The sequence below is a fragment of the Megalops cyprinoides genome, chromosome 4 (assembly GCF_013368585.1).
Source record: "Megalops cyprinoides isolate fMegCyp1 chromosome 4, fMegCyp1.pri, whole genome shotgun sequence".
In the NCBI taxonomy this organism is placed as follows: Eukaryota; Metazoa; Chordata; class Actinopteri; order Elopiformes; family Megalopidae; genus Megalops; species Megalops cyprinoides.
The window spans coordinates 20831599-20844001 of NC_050586.1; the positions used below are offsets into that span (position 1 = coordinate 20831599).

The 12403-nt window shown below is 45.6% G+C and overlaps 1 protein-coding gene across 2 annotated transcripts in view; it reads left to right on the top strand.

Moving 5' to 3' along the window:
- The window catches only part of LOC118776004 (CAP-Gly domain-containing linker protein 1-like), a 54515-nt gene that overhangs the window by 19070 nt on the left and 23042 nt on the right, over positions 1-12403 (top strand). Inside the window, exons 4-16 of one of the 2 annotated variants that reach the window (XM_036526018.1) lie at positions 197-321; positions 576-792; positions 1010-1207; positions 1729-1832; positions 2053-2113; positions 5269-5373; positions 6831-7754; positions 8003-8119; positions 8904-8961; positions 9306-9389; positions 9859-10015; positions 10633-10798; positions 11522-11737. In XM_036526018.1, the coding sequence (XP_036381911.1) occupies positions 197-321; positions 576-792; positions 1010-1207; positions 1729-1832; positions 2053-2113; positions 5269-5373; positions 6831-7754; positions 8003-8119; positions 8904-8961; positions 9306-9389; positions 9859-10015; positions 10633-10798; positions 11522-11737 (2532 nt within the window). The remainder of the gene's footprint in view (positions 1-196; positions 322-575; positions 793-1009; positions 1208-1728; positions 1833-2052; positions 2114-5268; positions 5374-6830; positions 7755-8002; positions 8120-8903; positions 8962-9305; positions 9390-9858; positions 10016-10632; positions 10799-11521; positions 11738-12403) is intronic. The other variant, XM_036526019.1, reaches the window with a different exon arrangement.

Genomic DNA, 12403 nt, shown 5'->3' on the forward strand with positions numbered 1-12403 from the left:
TCGATGAAGCAGAAGATTTTATGCATGAACAAAATGTTTTTTTGTATGTGGAAGTGTGTGCATATTAAAAAAGACAGTCTAAATAATGGACGTTAAATTGGTTGTATGAAGTCATGCAAATGCATTTGTGTCCGTGTGAACACCCTGCTGGTTTCTGGGCTGTGCTGAGTTCACGCTGCCATTTGTGTCTCTGCAGGTGGGGGGCACCAAGGCAGGAGTGGTGCGCTTCCTGGGAGAGACGGATTTCGCTAAGGGGGAGTGGTGCGGTGTGGAGCTGGACGAGCCCTTGGGGAAGAATGACGGTGCGGTGGCAGGAACCAGGTAATGCAACATGGCAGCGCAGGTGCCTTACCTCCAAGCACTCACTCTTCACTTATCTACAAGGAGTGATTTTAATCTGGGATTGAATTTGGCACTGAAAATATAACTGAGGGACTGGGTCAATGAAAAGCAGTCATCAGAATTCTTCCCCTAAACGCTATCATTGTGCTAGGATCTGTAATTCATTATATTAACTGAGTCAGCGGGTACGGACCTTGATCCTTTGCTTGTGTATTCCCTAATGCTTCCCCTAGGTATTTCCAGTGCCAGCCCAAGTATGGCCTGTTTGCACCAGTGCATAAGGTTACACGCATTGGCTTCCCTTCCACCACGCCAGCCAAGGCCAAGACCACAGTGCGCAAGGTGGGAGCCACGCCCTCCACGCTGAAGCGCAGCCCCAGCGCCTCCTCCATCAGCTCCATGAGCTCTGTGGCCTCCTCCGTCAGCGGCAAGCCCAGCCGCACCGGCCTGGTGAGACCGTGTGGCACAACCACCTGCTTCCTGTCACACGCTCTACTTATACAGTCCCGGTTCCTTTTAGTCAGACAATGTTGTCTTCGAATATGTACTCACTTCATATACCCATGATGTACTCCCTGCATCCCATCCTCTGAAAGCAAAGGAAGTGTAAGGTTTTGGAACTCTTTACCCCTAGGTCTGACCATCTTCACCCCCCTCTTCCCTCCAGTTGACAGAGACATCATCCCGCTACGCGCGGAAGATTTCGGGCACCACGGCCCTACAGGAGGCCCTGAAGGAGAAGCAGCAGCATATCGAGCAGCTGCTGGCTGAGCGTGACCTGGAGAGGGCGGAAGTGGCCAAGGCCACCAGCCACGTGGGCGAGGTGGAGCAGGAGCTCACCCTGCTCAGGGAGGGCCAGGGGCAGGTGGGCGGCTGCACGTTTCACCCCAGCGACCACACGCTCATGCTTACAGCTGGCTTATAGAGAGCAAATAACAGTAGCTGTTCAGCAGAACAAAATGGTGCATTATTTTTATGTGTGCAGTTTGAAATATTTTCAAGATGATGCATCAAATCCTGTTTCTCACTGCTCATACCTGTCCCTTCAGAGAACTGGTTTCATACCTGAATGAGCTCTTGATAGAGACCACATTATCTATCAGACAAATCCAGGCTCCTCTTTATCACAGACAGTTTATTTCCATTAGTGTGTACCTTATTTATTTGCAGATAGTTAGGTTGGATATGTCATCTTCAGGTGTTTCTTGAGTTCCCTTGTCATAATTCTAATTTCATGAAGTGTAAAAAAAGATATTGCCGCTCCAATTTCTGAACTGGAATTGACAGTTAATTCCTGGAAGTCAGTGGCCATATTCTAGAACCATCACTCTAGTAAATCAGATTCTCATGGCTGACATCTGTTCTGCTTGTTTATGCTCTTTGTAGTATGTACTGGAGATGGAGGCCAAGATGGACCAGTTACGGAGGCTGGTGGAGGCTGCTGACAAGGACAAGGTGGAGCTGCTGAATCAGCTAGAGGAGGAAAAGAGGTGAGGGGGTAGCAGGAGAGGAAAAAGGACAGTGAACCGAGAGACAGGAAGTGAGAGAGATGTGGAGAGGTAAGATGGAGGGGTGAGGGGATACCGGGAGAGAACAGGTAGACCTGGGAAAGAAGAAAGGCAGGAGAGAGGCAAGGGGTCAGTGCAGAAGAGAATGGTGAGGAAGGGTGATGGCATATAAGTGCTGAAAGTGTACTTTTCTTTGTGACAGGAAAGTGGAGGACCTTCAGTTCCGTGTGGAGGAAGCTTGCATTACCAAAGGCGACTTGGAGGTAAATGGACACCGAGTGACACACAGGCGCGTGCAGGAGTTTTCACAAACGCACAAACAGCCACACACACACCGTAACACAATACCACGTTGCAAAGGTTGATAGAGGCCATTGACAAGAGTTTCTCAGGGATCTTGGCACTCAGTTTGGTTGCTGTAGATGGGCGTTGCCATCATTGGCACAGTCTTCACCCCTAAGGGGCCCATGAACCCTCCTCTTAATTCTTTTAACAACCCAATCACAGATCCTGCTTGGCTTAGTTTTTGTCTTAATACCTAATCAACAATCAGCACCATATTTTTTTTGTTTTTATCTGATTAGAATTTACTTTGTGTAAAAACTGGCAGCTTTGGTTCAGTTCTGTTCACATGCTTATCACTTTAAATCGCAGATAAAATATAAGAACTGTTGTTCAAGCTGATTTAAAATACAGGCTATACTGCATGCAGAGTGAAAACTCCTTAGATTATTGTGAGCATATTGGAACTGTTCTTGTGAGACACAGATTTTATCCTAATCCATAACAGTAATCTTTGAGCATAAAGCTGTTGACATTTCAAGGTCTTATTAGAGTACAAGGCCTTTGGCTGGTCACCGGGTAGATGTGTGACAGATGTGTTGCCAACCAAAGATTGGCCCCTTGTTTTATTTTTAGTTCTATATTTAGTTCATTTCAGTGTGGGTCATAGACTCTGTAGTCTTAATTTAGGTTTATCCACGATAAATGAGTATGCACACTGACTATACAGAGGATTGACGGATAATTTTAATGTAGGGTCCCATGCAGAGAAATTGCAGAATTGCAGAAACCAGCCACGATTATAGGATAAGTTCCAGATTATTACTGCAAAAATCAGTTGAATCTAGGCAGTACACTATATTACTTATAAAAATTGGTGCACTAGATGCACCCATTTTATTATGGGAAATACATTAAATGGGTGCATAGTGTGCTTGAACCCCTGTCAGCCACCATCGCTCACCTTTTTTTTTTGCCTCCACATGACACAGCACTGCAGCCACTGACATGAATAGCTGCCATTGGTTGTTAGCAAGTTACTGCGGCTCTCTGTCTATTTATAACTCACACCGTTCTCTGAGAGAGACCTCCTGCAGCAAGCAACAGTCAGACTTTAGAAACCTTTGACATGAAATATCACCGGTACAGTGCTGGGTGTGAATAACTGAAACACTGATGTGAATCAGGGGATTTATTTTGTAAATTTTGCCAGCATTCTTTGCAGGACATGAAAGAAGCAGCCACATAAGATTAAGAACATACCAGTAAAATCATGACAGGAGTTATTGATAGGTTTTCTCATTATTACTAATTACTATTACCAATGGTGGTGTTGATTAAATTTTTCAATAAACTATTTTCAAGGGACCCTAGTGATTGCATGATTAATACTCTGCAGATAAATGTTTCATCCTTTTTACCCATTGAAAGTAGATATGGAATGTCACCTGATCTATCTGAGGGTGGTTATAAATACCCTGGCTAGCTAAGACTGGGGGTTTGAGCATACGCTGACACAAACTGACCTTAAAAGCTATGAGTCTTAGATTCAGCTACTATAACTGTAGCAATGACATGAGAAGTATGCTTACTTCCAATAACACAATGGATACTAGAACACTGCTTTCTCAAATGAAGGGTAGACCAGCTGACTTTTTGATGACACCAGTGTTCTGTAGTTTTCAGTGGTGGTAGAGGACATTTTTTAACGATATTGATGTCATCCATCAGCAGTATTATTCTGTGCTGACTTGGACCCACGATTGAATGTTCATAAATCCCAAAAGAGAAACCAGAAGAATAAAGGCCAGCACCAAAACCGACTAGCAGTCTTCTGCAATGTTTTGTGTCAGGTGATGCTTATACTTATACTTATAGAGTACTTACTTTTTTGAGTGGCTCATGGTGGGCAGGGATTACCCCAGGGCACTAACATGAGAGCCCTTCATCACAAGGTCTTAAATGGGTTGCAGCCTGCTTTGTGATGGCAGCTTGGACACATCTGTGTATGTGGCACTGGTATGCTCCTATCTAGACCAGTGTTCTTTTTGTTTGTTTTTTTTGCACAGTGCACTGCTCAGTATGTATGTGCCCTCCCCAGCTTAGTTTTACTGTCTGTCCCAGTACAGCTCCTCCGGGGGGCAGTCTCAATCTGCTGAAGACATCCTACGTTGAAATTCACATTTTAAATCCGTTCCCAGGGTAGAATTTTCTTCCTTTCTTATGTTGTTTGATTGCTATTGTTGCAACACTAACTACACATTACCTCCAGCAATGACTAAATTAATTGTGTGCATGTGGCTTTTCAAAATCAAAATGATGCATATGCTTTTTTGTGGTTAATAATGACAATAATAATGCAATGTTGTGCTGTAAACCCTTATGTGAAAGTGATCAGTCACTTTTGCTTTTCTCCCATCCTACATGTTGGCCAGGTGCAGAGCATGTGTCACTGGAGTTGTCCCATGCCTCCACCACACAGCTTCCACTGGCTTTATTTCCAAATTTTCCCCACTGATTTGTTGAAATCATTGATTTGTATCCCATGAAGTGATTGTTTTTAAATTCCTTTTGGGGGTTTACGGTATTTGGTTTACTCTTCATTAACTGCCCATTTTACACTGGAAAAAAATGGCTTTGATCACACCACTGAAACATCAGTGGGGTTTGTATGTTCACAGCTTCATCACGGTCTCTGAGACACGTTTTTTGTTTATGTAATTAATATGCTTAATTGCTGCTCATCAAGAAATGATGTGGTCAAAGTCCATTTATTTACTTCGCTCATGCAATCGTTTGTTCATCTCTCTTCTGTTATTGGTCAGTTGGCCAGTAAAGTTCTTACAGCATGTTTTTTCTTCTGAACATCTTCCACTCATGGTCATGCTCTAATTTCTATAAACAAAACGCATTTCCGTAAGCCTTACCCCTACCCGACCCCTCCCCCCATGTGGTACCTCCCTCTCTCTCCCCACCTGTCTCTCCCTTTGCCCTTCTCCCTCTGCTGCATCCCCTGTCTTCACCGGTGGAAGGTGCTGTTGGCACGGCCTGCATGAGGCTCCTCCCCCCGCAGCATCGGGCTGGCATGTGATGGTGGCACTGGTGTGTTCTCTTCCTCTCCCCTCTTTACTAACAGACGCAGACCAAACTGGAGCATGCCCACATTAAGGAACTTGAACAGAGCCTGCTCTTTGAAAAGACCAAAGCTGACAAACTTCAGAGAGAGTTAGAAGACACTAGGGTAATGGATCCCGCTCTGTGCCATATGTCTGGGGGGGGGGGGGGGGGGGTGTCACCGAGGATATCCAGTGGGGCCTAACCCCTCACACCAACCTCGCTGGGAATTCTGGTGTCCTCTTATGCCTTTTGCCTTTTCCTGACATGGGAGTCTGGAAAGGGATGGGGGTAGTCTTATGACACTTCTGTACTCATACAGCCTCTTACTATTGAACGGTAAGGACAACCTGAATTCCAAAAGAACATGAGCTACCCTGAAGGAAAACAATGATGAGAAGACATACCTGACATAGAAGCAATGTCTGAAGTCACATTTTACACTTCTTTTCCTGCTAATTTATTTTTGGTGCTTTTTGACAGGTCATCTTGTAAAGTTTTGAGAACCTCTGTTCTCAGAATGACCAGTCATTGCAACCTTAGGTGGCAGAGAACTTAAGTTCAAACTATTACAGGTTTTTAGACTTAAGGCTTATAAACATTATGCATTATAATTATATTATTTCCAAGAAGATGTACATAAACTGTTAATGTAATTAATGTGACTGTGAAACTTTTAGCATTATTATCACTATTGTACTTTATGTGATAAAGGCTAGTTTTGCCTATTTTGTTAATGGAATTTAATCATTTGTAGATAATGTCAGGAATCTGTGACTAAGTACACTATTGTAACTATCACAAAACCTATTGGTGCATAGTAAAGCACCTTATTAATCAACCATTATTATCCACTATGGATATCTCCTAAGATTTTAAACAGGCCATTCCAGACCTTGAGTTCCAAACAGACCATAAACTATGCGGTAACCAGGCAGACATCACTGGTGGGGGGTGTTTTCGGTTGACTTCGATTAGGAAGTGTTTATATAATGCTTACCAAAGCTGGCAGTCACGGTGACTGCCACAGTCTTCTCCCCTCCCATAGTGCCCAGGAGCTTTTGCTAGTGCCGCCTGGTAGCTAGCCCTCCCCCTCCTTTCAGTCTCACCCTGCTTCCCTGCTTGTTTGGGGTTCTAATGCTTTTGCCTCCCCAAGTGCCCTCTCTCTCCCTGGGCAATGCTTTGCTGCTTCTCCCTTTAACTGGTCTACAGGAGTCAAGAGTCCACGTTTAACATAGTGGTCAAGACACACTCCTTTTCATTGTCATTACAGTGCATCTTCTCCTTGTGTTAAACTCTCTGTGACTATGAAGCAGATCGCTGTAAGGTTTGCTTGCCATGTTCAGTCATTACCTGACCTGGCTCCTCCAGAGAACACCTGTAGTTGTTTGCTGTGAGCTGTTAGTGTTTGTTTAGGGCCTGCTTGGAACCCACCACCATCCTGAAATGGTCTGGTAGGACCAAAGGATTGTTGATCCGGAAAAGCTCAGTGGTCAGAGCTATTCAGATCTGTCTTTTCTTTATAACTGTACCCTCTCAGACGACCCTGAGCAGCTGTTGAAAGTGAACTGTGCAATCTTGTAGGTAGCTACAGTGTCTGAGAAGTCTCGCATCATGGAGTTGGAGAGGGACCTGTCACTGCGGGCCAAGGAGGTGGCAGACCTGCGGCAGCGCCTGGAGTCCTCACAGGGGTCAGAGGTCGCTGACTCGGCCTCTCCCCTCCTGGAGGAGATAAGTGCGCTGAGGGCTCAGTTGGCCACACAGAGCACAGAGCACCAAAGTGAACTTAAAGCTTTGAAGGACAAGCTGGAGGCAGTCGAGGCGGCCCATGTGAAGGAGCTGGCCCAGCTGCGGGCCACTGGCGACAAGGCCTCCAAAGACAACGAGCTGCTGAAGGGCCGTCTGGAGCAGGCGGAGAAGGAGAACGCTGACGTCATCGAACTGTGGCGCTCCAAACTGGAGTCGGCTATCGCTTCCCACCAGCAGGCCATGGAGGGGCTGAAAGTGTCCTTTAGTAAGGGGGCCGGAGCCCAGTCGGCCGAGTTGGTGGAGCTGAAGAGCAGCCTGGAGAGGCTGAAGATGGAGCACAAGATGGAGCTTGAGGAGCTCCGGGCCAAGCGGGATGCCGAGGTGACCGCCCAGGCCCGGGAGGTGGAGCAGCTCCGGGCCCAGCTGCTGGAAGTCTCGGAGGAGAAGGAGAAGCTGGTGGAGACACTCCGCACAAACCTGGAGAACGCTGAGGAGCAGCACCTGGTGGAGATGGAGGATGTGCTGAGCAAGCTGCACACCACCGAGCTGAAGGTAAAGGAGCTGGAGGAGCTGGAGAGCAAGGTCAGCCAGCAGGCCACTGAGCTGCAGGCCCTGAGGGAGCAGGCTAGGGAGGCAGGGGAGCAGAGGGCCACGCTGGATGCTGTACGCACCCAACAGGCTCAAGGTAACCAAGAGATTCAGACTCTGAAGACCAAGCTACAGGCAGCTGAGGCCCTGTCCCTTTCTCAGGGCGACAAGGTCAGTCCACATCCACTCATTCATACCCATTCTTTTGAGTTTTTTTGTTTGTTTGTTTTGGTGTATCAGTTCCATTTTCATTTATTTTTCCATTTTTAATCATGTTGTGTTGTTTTAAAGTCACTCAGTTTTGAGTTACCTTTTTCACCATTGGACCCTCATGTTTTGTTTTTTTTTTTTCTTACTTTTTCCATGTTCCTTCATTATTTATTCCCCCTCAAATCACCGACGGCCATGCTACGCTGCAGGTCAGTGAGTTAGCCAAAGAGCTGGAGGGCAGGCAGCAGGAGGTCCTCTGCCTGCAGCAGAGCCTGGCCTCGGCACAGCAGGACAGGAGCTCCCTGGAGCAGCAGCTGGGCACCCTGGTGAGTGGCAGGACGCAAGCCAAGGGGGCACAGTGGACCGACAGACCCATATCCTGGAAGGGTCATGCTTATGGGGCTTGTTATTTCAACCTCTGCATTTTTCCTTTGATATCTGTTTGCTCAGTTAAATATATAACATGATATTTAAATAATGTGGACAGGACACTTTTACGGCTTTGCTTCCCAGATGGTTGGCCAAGACCTGGTGGTGGGCCATGAGGGGTTGAGGTGGAGCACGAGATGTATGTGGAAAATGTCATATTCCTTCCATAGACATACACACTAATCAAACTAAGCACAATACTGGTTGGTGTATATGCAGATGTTTTTTACATGAAAAACATAGCCTTTGTTTTAATATAGAGTGGGTCACAGCAATTGCAGTCATTCATTAAGTGGGTTGTGGCTTTACAATATTTGGGACCATTCTGCCCCAGGGCTAAAACAGATTTACAGAGAAAGTCAAATCATTACTTAAATTAAGACAGAAGTTTGGAATAAAAACAAGCACATCTGCATTCCTTCCGGCAGGTAAGCATCATCAGGCCCTACATCAAAAAATTACCTTTCTTCTTTTAGTCCAAGCAATTTTTGCCACTAGAGGGACTCCTCTCTCTGTGTTTAATAGGAGTGAGTAAAGCCATGTTTACTGACTATAACTGAGACAGTTCAGGTAAAGAATAATTGATATTCAGAGGCTCTTGGCATCTCCTGTTGAGGGAGTATTCAGTTTTTCCTGCGGCTCACTAAACAGTGCTCTTTATCTGTGCATTTATTTTCGTAGAAGCAAAAACTTGATGGAGTCTCAGAGGAACAGGCAAAAGCTGCACAAACTATGCAAGGTAAATATAGCCCATGAAGAGCAATACAGCCCATTGATTTCACTAATTAATTTAAGCATTTGTCAGCTTCTGATGATATATGCTGTTGCACAATTTGTGTAAAATTATTTGCTCCAGCGGACAATTCAGCTGGCTCCAGTGATTTTGCAAGGTACTGTTCTATAAATGCTGACAGCTGAGAACATGGATGTGTTTGAGCGGATATCCATCCATCGGATACACGACAACCCAGGATAACATTGTATTGCCTTTTTTGGGTAATGCTGGGCTCACATTAGCTCCTGTGTGTTGTGTAATGATGCTTAAAATGTGTGTCCAAACTGATTTCCTCTTTCTGCTTTCAGAGACGCTGGAAAAACTTGGTAAAAAAGAAGAGCTATGCTCGTCCCTCTCTGCTGAGACAGAAGCCCTGAGAAGCCAACTGGCTAGTCAGTACTGGGTCTATGACTGAGTATACTCAGACCTGAGTTGTGAGGAAGGACCAACTGTTGTACTTCATTTAAAAAGACTCACTGAATTAGTCCCTCCCGAGTTTTTATTTTCACAGTCCAATAGAATACAGGTATGATGTCACAGGACTCATTAGTAATTTGCTCTTGTATACAGGTAAGTATTTCAGCTGATTTGACTTCTTGTTGCAACAGTACATGGACCTGAATCCACTATAACCCAAGAAGACTGAATATACCAGTCACTTTTTATATCAGCCTTGTTTTATAACATGGAGTAGCTGCATGGTATGCCCCATCAAAAACAATGTGCAAAGGTCTTCAAAAAACTTCAGACATAACAGAATCATGTGGAAGGGATACACAATAAGAACAGGGCTAGGGATATACAATGGAACAGTATGAGTGTGTGTTTGGAGTGTACTGAGTTTGCGGTGCTGTGTTTCAGGGATGGAGAGGAAGGTAAAGGCAGGGGAGGAGAAGTTGGAGCAGCTGACCAAGGACAAAGCCAAGCTTGAGAGTGACATAGCTGACTTGATGAGGTCTTCAGGAGACAGCTCCACCCAGCTGATCAAGTTGAATGATGACCTCACTCAAAAAGAGAGGTGAGAAGAGATGCCCCACCAGCCTTCCTGTATGCCATATCAGCACACAATTAAAATTCTGTGTTTGCCCCCTGACTGATTCAGTCGGCAGGACAATCCATTTGAATTGTGGCTGGCTGAAATATGCTGTGTCATCTTCTGATATTGACTAAATGCCAATAGCAATGGAACAAATTGGCTTCATTCTGCTAGGGATAAGAGTAAGTAAGCAAGTCAGGGTTTCCTCTTCTAGCAGCCCACGGCCCTGCGATTTGTTGGGCACCTGCAAGCTGCTCCGATGATGTCAGAGGAGTAGAGCACATGTAGCAATACAGCATACCTTATAATGAGACTACACAATTCAGGGAAGGTGAATTATGCTTGGGAAGGGTTGTGTTCTACGCTTTTGTGAGGAATGAGGATAATACAACAGATGGAGATGGAGTCAATTCCTGTTTTCTGTTCCTTCAGCCCCTCTCATTCTAATCTAAATTGAAAGCAGTTCACTGTAGGAGCAGTTCAGGTTCCCCCCATGCAGGCATTCTTTTCAGTACCTGTTTGTGAATTTACACTCTGTCCTTCACTGGGTCAGCGCTCTCTGGGTCCGCTTACCTAGCTGTCTCTGTTTCTCACCCAAGACGGCTGGAGGAGCTCCAGACCCAGCTCTCTGAGGCCAAAGAGCGCGTGGCGCGTTCGGAGGAGAATGAGCGCCAGGGCCAGGCCCGGGCGGAGCAGGAGCTGAAGGAGAACAGGGAGAAGCACCAGGGCGAGCTGAAAGCGCTGCAGGAGCGGCTGGCAGAGCTGGTGAGCAAAGCACTGAAAGGAGAACGGCAGGTGTCTCAGGGGGCAGCGAAAGGATGAAGCTGCGCTGCAGATAGTACCATGTGGATCAGCAAACTGTGGAATTGCGCTGAGCTCCCCGTGTAGAAAACGCACACTCAGACACACTGGCATTACTGTCAGTTCGGGAGTTAAGGCGGAGTGCTGATATGGTCCTTAATGGGTTTTCCATTTTTTCTGATAGAAGTTTTTGGGGGTTGCCAAGTGTAGTTTGCAGTTAGTATAGTAAGTATGCCAAGTACTGTATACAGTTTGCAGTGAGTTTATGCCTACTCTGAGATGCATTGCATTTGCTGTTTTGATTTGGTCATCCTCATGCTGTTACTTTATTCGTGGTGTCCTTTTAAATCTTAACTTCAAGGCATTTTTATACCAGTTGGACCTTGTGACCATACACAAAAAAAAAGTTTTCCCTTGCGTTGATTGTCAGGTTTTCCAAAAATATATGTCTCGACTCAAGAAAGAATATATAAAATTTCATACAAAATTCCATGCTTCTTGGAGGTTACCACTGCTTTATAACCAGAGTTTATCGGACATACTGGGTGACATGAATGAGAAGGATGTGTAGTAGCTGCTTCTTACAGAAATATGTAGCCTCTACACCTCCTGAGAGGTTTTTGTATTAACAACAGAAATACCGGTGTACCTTTTCGTAACCTGTCCCCCACCTTTCCCCGTGTGTAGGGGAAGAGTGTGGAGGAGGGCCAGGCCCGTAACCAGGAGCTGCAAGCCACTCAGGAGAGGGCGTTGAAGGAGCAGACTGAGAGGCACGAGCAGCAGCTTCAGGAGGTGCAGCACAAGATGGAGAAGGTGGAGCAAGAGCTGAGCAGGTCTCGTGACAAGAGCAAAGAGCTGGAGCAGCTGGTGGCTGAGCTGCAGCCCTACAAAGAGCAGGCCCAGGTATGCGTTCCATGCAACCCACTCTCAGGCTTTGCACAGCAGGATGTTTATGTCTCTGTTTATGTTAACATGGTTCCTACAACACGAGTTTCACAGCCCCTTCCAAACACATGAATTTCTTCCACAGCTGAAGGTACCACTAAGACTCAAGTCACTTTATATGAAAGAGGTTAAGATAATTTTTTTTGACATCCAGGTGTACCTAGTGGTTGCTGAAGCAACACACACACAAAGGGGTTCATGCATAAAAGTTAAACCTGATGCTATGCCTGATGGAAAAGCAGAAGCTGTTGCTCAATGATGCATAAAAGTGTTTACCAGGAGATTTTCTGGCTGCTTTGGCATTTGTCATCTCTAGTCCTAACTTGCATAAATGCATGAAAGGACACTGTCACATTAAAATTCAACTCCTGATCATGTCTGGCCTTAACCAGAGAGTATTATCTATTGCATATGAATGTGATTTGTTATTGATTGCATTTGGAAGGCAAAGGATGGTTAGAAATATCACTACATAAAACAGTGGTCATCATATTTGTGTGCACTGTCAGGATTATGGCCAGCGTAACCAGTGCAATAGTGCATGGAGTATGAGGCGTGGCATCCTAATAGAGCTGAGTGTACTGGATCTTCACATGTTAGCTGGGTGTACTGTTTGCAGGCATT